General features: G+C 36.0%; 2 protein-coding genes across 7 annotated transcripts in view; one reads left to right on the top strand and one right to left on the bottom strand.

The window, feature by feature from the left end:
- The window catches only part of ERMP1 (endoplasmic reticulum metallopeptidase 1), a 95,231-nt gene extending 90,442 nt beyond the window's left edge, over positions 1 to 4,789 (top strand). The window contains exon 17 of the transcript XR_008619782.1: positions 4,730 to 4,789. The gene's annotated coding sequence lies outside the window, so the exon portion shown is untranslated. The remainder of the gene's footprint in view (positions 1 to 4,729) is intronic.
- The window catches only part of RIC1 (RIC1 homolog, RAB6A GEF complex partner 1), a 147,999-nt gene that overhangs the window by 33,878 nt on the left and 101,457 nt on the right, over positions 1 to 12,664 (bottom strand). For all 6 annotated transcript variants that reach the window (XM_055092177.2, XM_063594494.1, XM_008977015.4 and 3 more), the window contains exons 7-8: positions 10,273 to 10,364; positions 4,136 to 4,224 (exon numbers count right to left, since the gene is read on the bottom strand). In XM_055092177.2, the coding sequence (XP_054948152.1) occupies positions 4,136 to 4,224; positions 10,273 to 10,364 (181 nt within the window). The remainder of the gene's footprint in view (positions 1 to 4,135; positions 4,225 to 10,272; positions 10,365 to 12,664) is intronic.

Consider the following 12,664-nt stretch of genomic DNA (forward strand, 5'->3'; position numbering starts at 1 on the left):
GAACAAACTCAGTGCACAGGTGATTTGTAAGAAGTGAAAGCTGTTTCTAGTCACTGTTAGCTTGATTAACTTATAACTGTGTAATCTTAAAAGTCTTTGGCTTTGTATAAATCAGTTTCTGTAAAACAAGGATAAGGTTACAGTAAAAGCTGTCTTTAGAAAAAAACATATGCAGGCCTTAAAAAAAAGCTACACAGTAAGAATGATTAAAAAAACGTAAGGAGCAAATTTCTATTTCTGGAAGTATACAGCAAATGACACCCTGAATGACTTCCACACTGAAAAAACTAAGATGTTGAATAGAATACTTAAATCCTCAAAACAATAAAAAATACTGAGACAAAGTGCTTGTTCCCTGAATTTTTCTGCCAAACCCTGGAGACCTTTACTTCTACCTCTGATGACTCACAGCATGTTAGGAACAGGAGATAAAGCTCAGAACTTGCCCAAGACAGGTAATCTAACAAAAGATACCCATGTAAAGCTGGGACTACAATGGACTATATCCATGGTATAAGAGAGAATGAGAAAAAAGCCTCTGCCATGTAGGAAAAGAATTAGCAAGGAACACTTTCATGTTTCATCAGTGGAAGTGAATGGAAAATAACACTCCCTTGATAATCTGAAGCCACAAACCCTCACTCTGATTTGTAATTTGTGCAATTTAATGTGGTTCAAACAGAGAATACAATGCAAAGGGTCACAGACTGATGTAGTGCTCCCAAGTGACCAGCGCAAGCAAAGACATTTAAATCCTCTCTGGAAAAACTCAAATGTTATCCAGTTCTCAAAGCGCTACACGCACAAAAAATATGCTTCAAGGAAAACAATCGGCTCTCAGTCAAAAATCCTAAAATACACACACAAATGAGCAAGAACACAAAGAATCAAGACATGGCAGAAACAGACTCAGAAAGGCTTCAGATTTTGGGATTGACAGACACAGAATATAAAATAACTGCTTTTTATAGCCAATGAAATAAAGGAGAAGACTCAAACAAGGAGCAGGATGCATACAGATTGGAAAAAGAGCTAAGTAAGCCTTTAAATAATAAAAAATACAATAAATGAAATTAAGAACTTGATGGACAGATCAAACAACATTATTAGGCATAACTGGAGAGGATCAGCAAACCCAGATGGAGAAAAAATTTCTAGAATGCAGTCTAGAGAAACAAAATTTAAAAAAATTTAAAGTTAGGTTAAGAAACATGGAAAAAAGTGTAATGTATATCTGAGTTCCAGAAAATAGATTAGGGGAGAGGAATATTTAGAAATACTGGTTGAGAATTTTCCAGAAATAGTTCAAAGATGTAAATCTTCATCCAGCAAGCCTAAGTCTCAAGCAGGATTTGAAAAACAAACAAAATTCTTCCCTTCCACATCACAGTTGAACTGCAGAAAGCCAAAAACAAAGACAAGATCTGAAAGGTAGCTATAAAGACCAATCTATTGAAAAGAGAAGACAACTTGACAGAGGACCTCTCAATAGCTGCAATGGAAATCCAATGACACTGGAACAAATTCTTCAATGTATAAAAAGAAAATAACTGCCAATCCAAAACAGCATACCAAGTTAAACTATAATTAAATCACAGCAGCAAAATAAGTACATTTCAGACTCTCCCAAAGTAGAGTTTACCTTCAAAAAACTTCATTAAAACAAATTCCAAGGGATGTATGGGAGGTTTTTCAGGCAGAAAATGGTCTCAAGAAGAAGGTATGAGTTGGTAAAAGATATGGTGGGCAAAAATACTGGTATAAATGTGGGTAACACTAAGTCAACATGAATAGTTAAATATCCTAATTGTGATGGTTAACACTGAGTGTCAACTTGACTGAATTGAAGGATACAAAGTATTAATCCTGGGTGTGTCTGTGAGAGTGCTGCCAAAGGAGATTAACATTTGAGTCAGTGGGCTGGGAAAGGCAGACCCACCCTTAATCTGGGTGGGCACAATCTAATCAGCTGCCAGTGTGGCTAGAATATAAGCAGGCAGAAAAATGTGAAAATAGAGATGGGCCTAGCTCACCAGCCTACATCTCGTGTGCTGGATGCTTCCTGCCCTCAAACGTCAGACTCCGAGTTCTTCAGTTTTGGAACTCGGACTGGCTCTCCTTCCTCCTCAGCCTGCAGATGGCCTATTGTGGGACCTTGTGATCATGTGATCATTTATTAATACTTAATAAACTCCCCTTTATAAATATGTATGTATCTATTCTATTAGTTCTGTCCCCTAGAGAACCTTACTAATACAGATATTGGTACCAGGAGTGATTCTAGAGGAACAGAATATTAAGGATGGAGTTCCTTCATTGGTTTTGGGGTTTCTAGAGTTGGCTGCCTAATATCATTAGACCCCAAAATGCTAAGGACTCTATTTCTAATAGTACGCACTGACAGTCCTTGACGTGAACTGTTTATATAGAGTTATGCAAAATAAATGCATTTGGCACTCCTGATTCATTGCTTGTGAGACGCAAGGAGTTTAGTGACTCTATACATAACACCTTTGACCATATGTGGAGAATCAAGGAACATAATGAAGCTAGTTGGTTGCTCCTAAGTTCAGTGAACAAGGTGATGAAAGAAAATGATGAACTCAGGGATTCCATCTCCCAGAAGCAGATACTGAGCCTCAAATCTGCTAAGATTGCCCTGAGTGAGGGTCTTATCTCCTATAGAGAAAGAGCTAAAATTGTGGAAACACAGAGACAAACTCTTATCATTTGAGTGGCTGATCTGCAACAAAAGGTGCATGCACAGCCTCACCAGGTGTCTACTGTTAAAGTGAAGGCACTGATTGGAAAAAAATGGGACCCTGCAACTTGGAAAGGGGATGTGTGGGAGGACCCTGATGAAGCTAGATTCACTGAGTTTGTAAACTCTGGTGAACCTTTTTTTTTGCCAGAAGAAACAGCTTTCCCCATCCCCAATAGTGGCAACATCCCCTCCTGGACCCATGCTGCCATTAGCCCTTCCACCTTTGTCTGAGGATTATAAACCCTGTGCTGCCTGAGGCAACACTGATGCCCTCCCCTGAGGCAGTCGCCAGGCAAGATAATGTTGATTCTCCTCAGGAGCCACTCCCAACACCTCTGTTTGCTTCTAGACCTATAAATAAAGTCCTGGCAGGCCTCTAGAGGTGAGGTTGAGAGTATGACCCATGAGGAGGTGCACTATGGGAACTGCTTGAGTTTTCTAATTTACATAAATAGAAATCTGGAGAGTAGGCATGGGAATGGATATTAAGGGTGTGGGATAATGATGGAAGGTACACAGAGTTGGATCAGGCTGAATTTATTGATTTGGGCCCACTAAGTAGGGATTCTGCATTTAAAGCTGCAGCTCGGGGAGTTAAAAAGGTTCTAATAGTTTATTTGCGTGGTTAGCTGAAATATGGATTAAAAGATGGCCCACTGTGAGTGAGCTGGAAATGCCTGATCTCCCTTGGTTTAATGTAGAGGAAGGGATCCAAAGGCTTAGGGAGATTCAGAAGGTGGAGTGGATTAGTCACTTTAGACCTACTCATCCCAGCTGGGAGGGTCCAGAAGATATACCCTTGACTGATGCCTTGCAAAACAGATTTACAAGGGCAGCAGCTACATCTTTGAAGAACCCTATAATTGCACTTCTCTGTATGTCAGATCTAACAGTGGGAACCTCAGTCACTCAAATACTAAATTTAAATACAAAACGGGAATAACTGGATCCGGAGGCAGCAGGGGCCAAGTGGCGGCACTCAACTATCAAAGGCAAGGTGGGCGTAGCTACTGTAATGGACAGCAGAAGCAAAGCAGCAATCAGAATAGTCTGACTTGTGTAGAACTTGGGCATTGGCTAATTAATCATGGTGTTCCTGGAAGTGAAATTTATAGGAAGCCTACTGCATTCCCACTTAATTTATACAAGCAGAAAAGTTCTAGGTCAAATGGACAAAATACTAATTTGAATTATTAAAACAGAATCACGGCCCCTCAATCAATTTCCAGACTTGAGCCAGTTTACACACCCAGAGCCCCAATATTTGACCTATAGCATGACATGTATTGTTTAACTTAAAATCAGCATCTGCTACACATGGCAATACCAGTACATTAAAAATGTTAAAAAAAAAAAAAAAAAAAGACTCACCAGGATACTGTTTTGCTGTTAGCTCTAATTTATGAGATAGCAGCATGGCTCCAGTGCTGTTATCTATTGTATAGACCTGCACAGAACCACTGTGAAAACAACAACGAAAAACTTTTAGTGAAAAAAGACAAATACAAATAGAAAAAGCATTATAGAACTCTTATGTTTTGCTGGTGGCAGTGTAAACTAGAACAAAACCACTTTGTCAATAAGTTGCAGTCATCTCATAAATTTGAACAAAGGCATATTCTAATCTAGCAATTTCACTTCCAGATATATCCCAGAAATTATTGTCTAATGTTTACTAGAGATATGTACAATGTCCATTGTACTATTGTGATAATTTTTAAAAAAGGAAATAGCCTATCTAGCAACATGAGGAAAAAAATGAACTTTTATTTGGCTATAGTACATATGGTGTAGCAATATAATACTATACCTTACAGCACTGAAAATGAATGAACTTTAGCCACATGGATAGCGAATACAGTTAACCCTTGAACAACATGGATCTGAACTGCATGGGCCCACTTATACATGTATTTTCTTCTGCCTCTGCCACACCTGACATACCTCCTTTGCCTCTTCCTCAAGCCTACTCAACATGAACACAGTGACAATGAAGACCTTTAAGATGATCCACTTCCACTTAATCAATAGTAAGTACATTATTTCTTCCTTATAATTTTCTTAATAATCTTTTCTCTAGCTTACTTTATTGTAAGAATACAATATATAATATTAATATATATAACATAAAAAGTATGTGTTAATTGACTATATTGTCAGTAAGGTTTCCAGTCAACAGTATGCTATTAGTAGTTAAAAGTCTTGGGCGAGTCAAAAGTTACATGTAAATTTTTCAACTGTGTTGGGGGGTTGGTACCTCTAACCCCTGGGCTGTTCAACGGTCAACAGTATATACGTTTAAGATATAAAATATACACACACGTGTGTGTGTAAAAGCATAGCAAATATAAACATACATATTTGATATATATATAGTAGATATACAGTATTAATAGTAAATATATTTGTGGTAAAAATACAACAAAGAGTTAATGTATACAAATTTCAGATTAGTGATACTCTGGTGGAGAAGGGAGTATCAAAGAAGAGGGGTAAACAGGAGGCTTCATCAGCACTGGTGATGTATTATTTCTTATGTTGGATGGTAATTTATAAACATTTTATTTTTAAAATCTATATGCTTTTTTGTGTATATGGTATATATAATTACTTAATTTAAAACATCTTTACAAGGGTCAAATTTATGAAGGGCCTGAAGCCAAAAGTAAAATCTCTATAATACGTCTAAGCCACATTTCAAAATTGAACTACAATGATAACAGAAAAGTCTCATTTCTGCTCATGGTATATTCTCAGTTCAAAAATTTAATGCACATTCAGCATTTGAAAATGAGGCTCCTGTTTTACATTACTTATGCAACATTTATAGTGAGAAAGAGAAACAAATGTTCCTAAAGACACTTTTTAATCTAAGAATGCTTTTGCACATAATAGGATGACACTGGTTTATGACTACCAGATTCTTTTTTTTTTTGGTGGTAGGAGAAATCAGATGGTTTCTTCACAGCAGCTTTGATCCATTCCCATCCAGGTCCTACCTCTTCTCAAGGATTAGAACTGGGACTAACTAAAAGACCTGCAATAGTAGCCTCCTTAAAGTTGTCCCACAGCTTACTGATACTCTGTTTTTGTTTTCTTTTTTTTCTGTGTTCCATTTTGGATAATTTCTGTTTTTCAAGTTCATTAATCTTCTCTTCTGCAATGTCTAATCTGTTGTTAGTTCCATACAGTATGTTTTTCATCTCAGACATCATAGTTTTCACCTTTAGAAGTTTAATTTCAGTCTTTTTCTAATATCTTCCATGTCTCAGTTTAATATTCAAGAGAGACCCTCTACAGCTCTCTGAAGTTCTCTCTTTGTGCCACCTCTTTGGTGTCTATATTATGAACTCTAGCTGCCTTAGTTTTCCCAGATTCTCTGATTTCCATGTGCTTATCTCAGCTCAGGATGTATCTCCCCAATCCTGTGCTGCAGCCTACAAACACTCAAAATAATAAAAACTAAGGGCAGTTACAGAGAGATAATTTTGTTTCTCATCTTTCAGAAATCACTGTCCCTTGTTACCTTATGTTTGTGTTCTGAATTCAAAACAGCTCTTTCATATTTTTGTCCGTTTTCTTGGCTGTATCAGGTGGGAGGGAAAATGTCATCTGTCATTCAATCATACCCAGAAGCCAAATATCTGAAAAAGATTTCTTTCCAGACTACCTGCCCAAATAGATCATCTCTTGCTGAGAGACAGCACTAAGTGGGTAGCAGGTGTTTGTTTTTGCTTTGCATCTGACAACTGTCAACTGCTAACCCAGGGTTGCTGAGCTCTAAAATGTTAGTGAGGAGTCCATGTTTTAAATATAAGAAGTAGGTGCTAAGTTACTACTTATAAAAGTCTGACAATCTTTTAGGTATTCTATAGTGCTTGTATTCTTTAAACTACTTTTCCTTCCATTTCTCACCAGCCCAATGTAACAGAAAAATATATTTTCATTAAAAAGACAGGACTTACTAACTCCAAAGCAAATCTCTATAAGAGAGATATGGCTATTGTCACCATAAGTGATCAAATTTAGTGTCATTAATACCGAAACAACTTGACATTATTACTAAATGATACCATAGGAAGTATATATCATCACCCATGACAAAATGTGTAACCAGAATCTAGTAATACCTTTAAATATTTAGGTTAACAGGAAGGTTGTTAAAATACTGATCTGCTGCAAAGTGGCATCCTAAAAGGAAGCTGGCTTCTTACACAACTCTAAGGACACCAGCTATCACCTAGTGTTCAAGGTAATTAGTCCTGATAAGTGTTGGCAGATCTGGACTAGCAGACACTGGTTTGTTATGTCAACAGCTAGAATCACAAAACTTTAACCCTAACCCATGGGCATGCTAGAAGAGAACTTGTAGTCTCGTAGCTGATGAAAACTGAGGTGACTGAAAAGCTATAGGCCAAGAGTCTACCTACATTATCCTGGGAAGGGCTAGTACTTCCCAATCATGTAGCTCGTAAGCCCATAGCCTAGGGAGGAGTACTTCTTCTGGATTCTAACACCTACCCTTGTGCTAGCCCCAAATGCAGTAAATGGAACTGCACACTTGCCACTGCTTCTGTCTCTGTGTATTTTCTCTAAATACTTTTCCATGCCTGATGTGTGGGCTTTCTAGTCACTTGACTGTATTGCTCAACAAGAACTAGCTTCCAGGTTAGTCATGACAGGTGTCAGATAAACAAGGTAAATGCCATCATGAGGAAACAATAAGGCAAATCTAGGATGCAGGATATTCTATAAAGAATCGACCCAGACTCAAAAAAAGTCAATGTCATGAAAATAAGTGGTATAAGGATTATTGTAGTTAAAAGGTAACTAAAGAGAAATAATAACCAAATATTATTAATGAATCTTGATCGATTCTGTTTGGAACAAAGGAGGTATAGAAGAAATTTAGCTGGTGGCAACTGGGTTAATTTGCATATAAATTGGGTATTAGATCCTATTACGGATTTATCATTAATTATCTCATGTGATAAAGATATTCCAATTATACAAGAGAATGTCTCCTTTTTTAGAAACCAAGAAATAAGGCAAAAGTATGTCAACAGCAAAGTGGATAAATTATGCTATATTCAGACAATGGAACGTTATTTATAAACCAATTTAAAAAATGATTACAACTACTGGTAAATGACATGGATGAATCTCACAGTGTTGACCAGTTACTGAGTGAGTCAAGGAGGGAATAAGAGTTGTGACTAGGAAGTAGCAGAGGCAGTTTGTGACTGGAGACCAGTAATGTTCTATTTACTGATCCAGTTGTGAAGAGATGGGTGTTTCTACTACAACGTTAAACTATGAGTATCTGGATTATGTACTACTTTGTATGCATATTTTTGTTTCACAATGTGAAATAAAAAGGGTATTATAAACTTTATGCCAGTAAGTTTGAAGGTGTATAAGAAAGAAACCAATTCCTGGAAAAAATGCAACTTGCCAAAATGACATAGGAAGAGATACAAAATCTGAATCTTCTTAAATCTATTTTTAAAACTGGGCCGGGCCCAGTGGCTCACACCTGTGATCACAGCACTTTGGGAGGCCGAGGTGGATGGATCACGAGGTCAGGAGTTTGAGGCCAGACTGACCAACACAGTGAAACTCCGTTCTACTAAAAATACAAAAATTAGCCGGGCATGGTGGTGCATGCCTGCAATCCGAACTACTCAGGATGCTAAGACAGGAGAATCACTTGAACCCAGGAGGCAGAGGTTGCGGTGAGCCAAGATCACGCTCTTGCACTCTAGCCAGGGCGACAGAGCGAGACTGTCTCAAAAAATAAAATAAAATAAATATATATATATTTAAAATATATATAATATATAAATATATATATATTTAAAATATATATAATATATAAAAATATATATATAATATATATTAATATATATTATATATATTTATAATATTTAAATATATATATCTAAAATATATACATTATATATATATTTTTTTTAAAAACTGAATTGAATCAGTAGTCCAAAAAAATCCACAATAAGAAAATTCTAGGTCTAGATGGCTTCTCATTGGCAAATTCTACCAAACATTCAAAGATGAATAGAGAAGACAAAGAAGGGAGGGATTCTCATAACTTGCTTTATGAGACAGCCATAACCTTACTCAGAAGAGTAAGGAGGAAAATTATAGGTGAAATGTATTCATGAACATATATTTTAAAATTCTAAACAAAATATGACTGAATCCAATCCACAAACATTAAAAAAAAGCTTTTCCTTCTCTCTTGTACTAAGTTAAACTTACTCGTATTTCTACATTTAACTGCTCAATGAGGATCAATGTATTGAGAAAAAGTTGAGGATGAGGATTCCCTACTTTACAAAGAGTTTATTAAGAGTGTAATGAAAGTGATTTATAATATGTGAATTATTTATACTAATAAAAAAATCTGGCCGGGCACGGTGGCTCACGCCTGTAATCCAGCACTGTGGGAGGCCAAGGCGGATCACAAGGTCAGGAGATCAAGACCATCCTGGCCAAACACAGTGAAATGCCTGCTCTACTAAAAAAATACAAAAAAATTTAGCTGGGCATGGTGGTGGGCGCCTGCAGTCCCAGCTACTCGGGAGGCTGAGGCAGGAGAATGGCGTGAACCCAGGAGACGGAGCTTGCAGTGAGCTGAGATCACGCCACTGCACTCCAGCCTGGGCGACAGAGCGAGACTCCATCTCAAAAAAAAAAAAAAAAATCTTTGATACTTAAATTGGGTGGTGATGATATGGCTGGAGACTATACTAGATATATGTTCTATAGAACAACCAAGTCTCATTTTGAGGGCAACATAGGATTTTTTATTTAAGAAAGAGTTTAGAAAACTAAAAAGCACTATATACATTGCAAGGCATTATAACAACTAATATAATCGTTTTATTTTAGCTAAAATTTATGAGCTAAAATTTAAGCTCAACCAAGTTCAGTATCTTTGTTTTCTAATGTATCAAGTGCTTAGAACTATGGCTGGTATGTGATAGGCATACAGATACTTGTTGAATAAATAATTTTATTCCATTTTTTTCTAAAATCTCTATTTAATAAACTAAGGCAAGAAACTGGTTTTATATGTGCACTTTAAATTTGCTTGTTAACTAAAGCACACTCACTAATTTGAAGGCATCATGAATGCTGATGTCTTAAAAATTAAGATTTAAAAAAATCTTCCAAATCCTCTTTTAAACAATAAAGAACCTAAACTTTAACTGATTTATTCTGTTTAACTTGTAACTCAATTTTCCACCATTGAAGAAAAAGCTAACTTTTACAAATTAACATGCTCAACCTCCAAAATCTGCCCTTTACTTTTGTTTGTTTCAATCTAATAAAATACTTTTACGTTTCATATTAAGGTTGACTGATAAATTATGATAGCATGATGCAGTTTATAAGTATGTTAGGAACATCTTATGTTTACAAGAAAAAAAACCAGTATTTTTTACAACAACTCTTAAAAATGCAAAAGCCTACATCAATTATACCTCACACAGCCAAATGCCATTAGTCGATACTTGTTATTTACTGCTACACACGTTCCGTCAACAACATCTTGTGGCCAAACTCCATGAAGCTGCTATAATAAAGAAAAATAGTTAAGACTTAAAAAGTGTTTCTCCAAATTTATCGTAGTCAATATAATTCTCCTTCAATAAACATACAATTTCATAATGCTTTATTTGGTTTCATCTGCAGAGGAAAATATCCCACCAGGACTACCACAATAGTCTCCCTTAAAATACTACCAAATAGTCTCCCTTAAAACCTCAAACTTCTCATGAATTGGTCTGATAAATACTCAGCTCAGTCCAGTGCTAGTTAATTTATTTAAAAAACACTAAAATATGGAAATTCATCTCCAAATTCAAATAAAGATGACTTTCTTGTTAGAATGTAAACATTTTGACAGCGGAAACAGCATCTAACTTGCTCACTGTAATTATTCTCATCACCTAGCACATAGTATTTAACTTCTCAGTCAGTGAAAAGCAGTACATTCTGTTTGGTTTATTCTTTAGAGGCAAAATTGCTTACTATTCTCTACAATTCCCTTCTTTATAGTGTAATGGTTAATAGCATGGCATCTGGAAGCCTGACAGCTCGGGACTGCTTTCACTCCTCAAAATAATTATTTGATCTTTTTTAAGCTTCAGTTTTCTTATCGTATTTACCTCTCAGGGTGTTTCAAAGATTAAATGAAGATACACATGTAAACTATTTAGGACAATGCCTACCATTCAACAAGCATTCAATAAATAAATGACATTATTAGTAAGCGTATATGCTATTTCCATATGCTATCTCCATATATAGAGAATAGATTCAGCTCAGTTGTTTGCTCCTATCTGTCAAATCACAGACATTTTAGATGATAAATTCCAAGGCAAAGGTCATAATCATTAGTTCAGTTAGCACAAAAAGTGGCACACTATAATACAGCACTTTATTTTTGGATGATCCTAATAGTAAACATTAAAGATACAATATAATCACAACTATATGAACTAGAATCCTACAGATTTCATTTAATTCCACAATCAGCTATATAATCTACTATCTAAACACGGAATCTTTGCTTTAGGAGGAATTTTATCTTTTAATTTTAATAATAAAACTGGACATTTTATGTCACAAATGGTAAAGACAGCAGTGAGCATTATTTCTCTGAACTGCTGCTTAGACTGAAATTCAGTCCTACAATAAGTATTTTCTAGGTGGTTACCATTCACCAGGCACTGCTCTAGGTGCTGAGGCTATACTAGCACACCAAAATCTCTACTTGTATCCTTGCTTTACATTTGAGTCAAGAGACAGACAAGTTAAAAAAGTATATTGAATACTGGAGGTTAAAAAATACTATACAAAAAAAATTAAGCAATGCTGGTGAAGAGGGAGTACAGGGGAAGGATGTAATATTAAACAGGTTTCCCTATAAAGATGCCTTTTGAGGAAAGTCCTCAAAGAAATAAAACAAGTGTAAAAGCCCTAATGTAGTAGCATTTCTGGCATGCACAAAGACCAGCAAAGAAGCCTGTGTGGATAGAGTGAAGTGGATGGGTTGTGAAAGGAAAGTAGTATATGTGGTAAGAGATGTAACAGGAGCTCAGATAATTAGGGCTTTGAAGGCCACCATAAGAATTTTGGCTTTTTCTTCAAGTTATATAGAAGAAGAATATTCAAATTTTTTAACCTTTTCTGTCATGAATTATAATAAAGAATACATGAAAATGAAATGTACATCTCAATATCACAAAGCAAACACTTGTGGAATTGCTACTCAGGCCAAGAATCATGAGTACCCAAAAGTCTCCCAATAGTGCCCTTCCCAATCACTGTATCCTCACACCCCTACAACAAAAAATATCCAGATTTACATGGTAATCACCTCCTTCTTTCTTTTAAATCATTACCACTTAAACATGCACCCATAGATACTCTAATTTAGAAACGCCTACATTATTTGCCCTTTAATTTTTACCTAAAATGGAATCATAGCATGTATTCCTTTGTGTCTAGCTGTTTTTTGCTTACCATGTCTGTAAGATCTATCTGTGTTGTTGCATATAGCCTAATTTGTTCATGTTCACTGTAGGCTTAAATATTGGGCTTAGCTCACTGGATTGCTGGCCTCCCTTAGTCTGGCAACTCTTTACTGTCTTGTTTGCTCTCTAAGGCCTTCAAGCATATTAAAAAATATATTTTTTCTCCAGCTCTTTTAGTCCTCAGGAGGTTCTGTCCTAATAATCTAGTCCTACTGAATGAGTCTCCACAGAGGACTGACATAATCACATTTTAACACATCTGTTAAATGTCATTTAGTTATTTCCCTATTACCATTAATACATAGGTACTGTTTTCTTGTAATTTGTATTTTCT

This window comes from Pan paniscus, chromosome 11 (genome assembly GCF_029289425.2).
Source record: "Pan paniscus chromosome 11, NHGRI_mPanPan1-v2.0_pri, whole genome shotgun sequence".
In the NCBI taxonomy this organism is placed as follows: domain Eukaryota; kingdom Metazoa; phylum Chordata; class Mammalia; order Primates; family Hominidae; genus Pan; species Pan paniscus.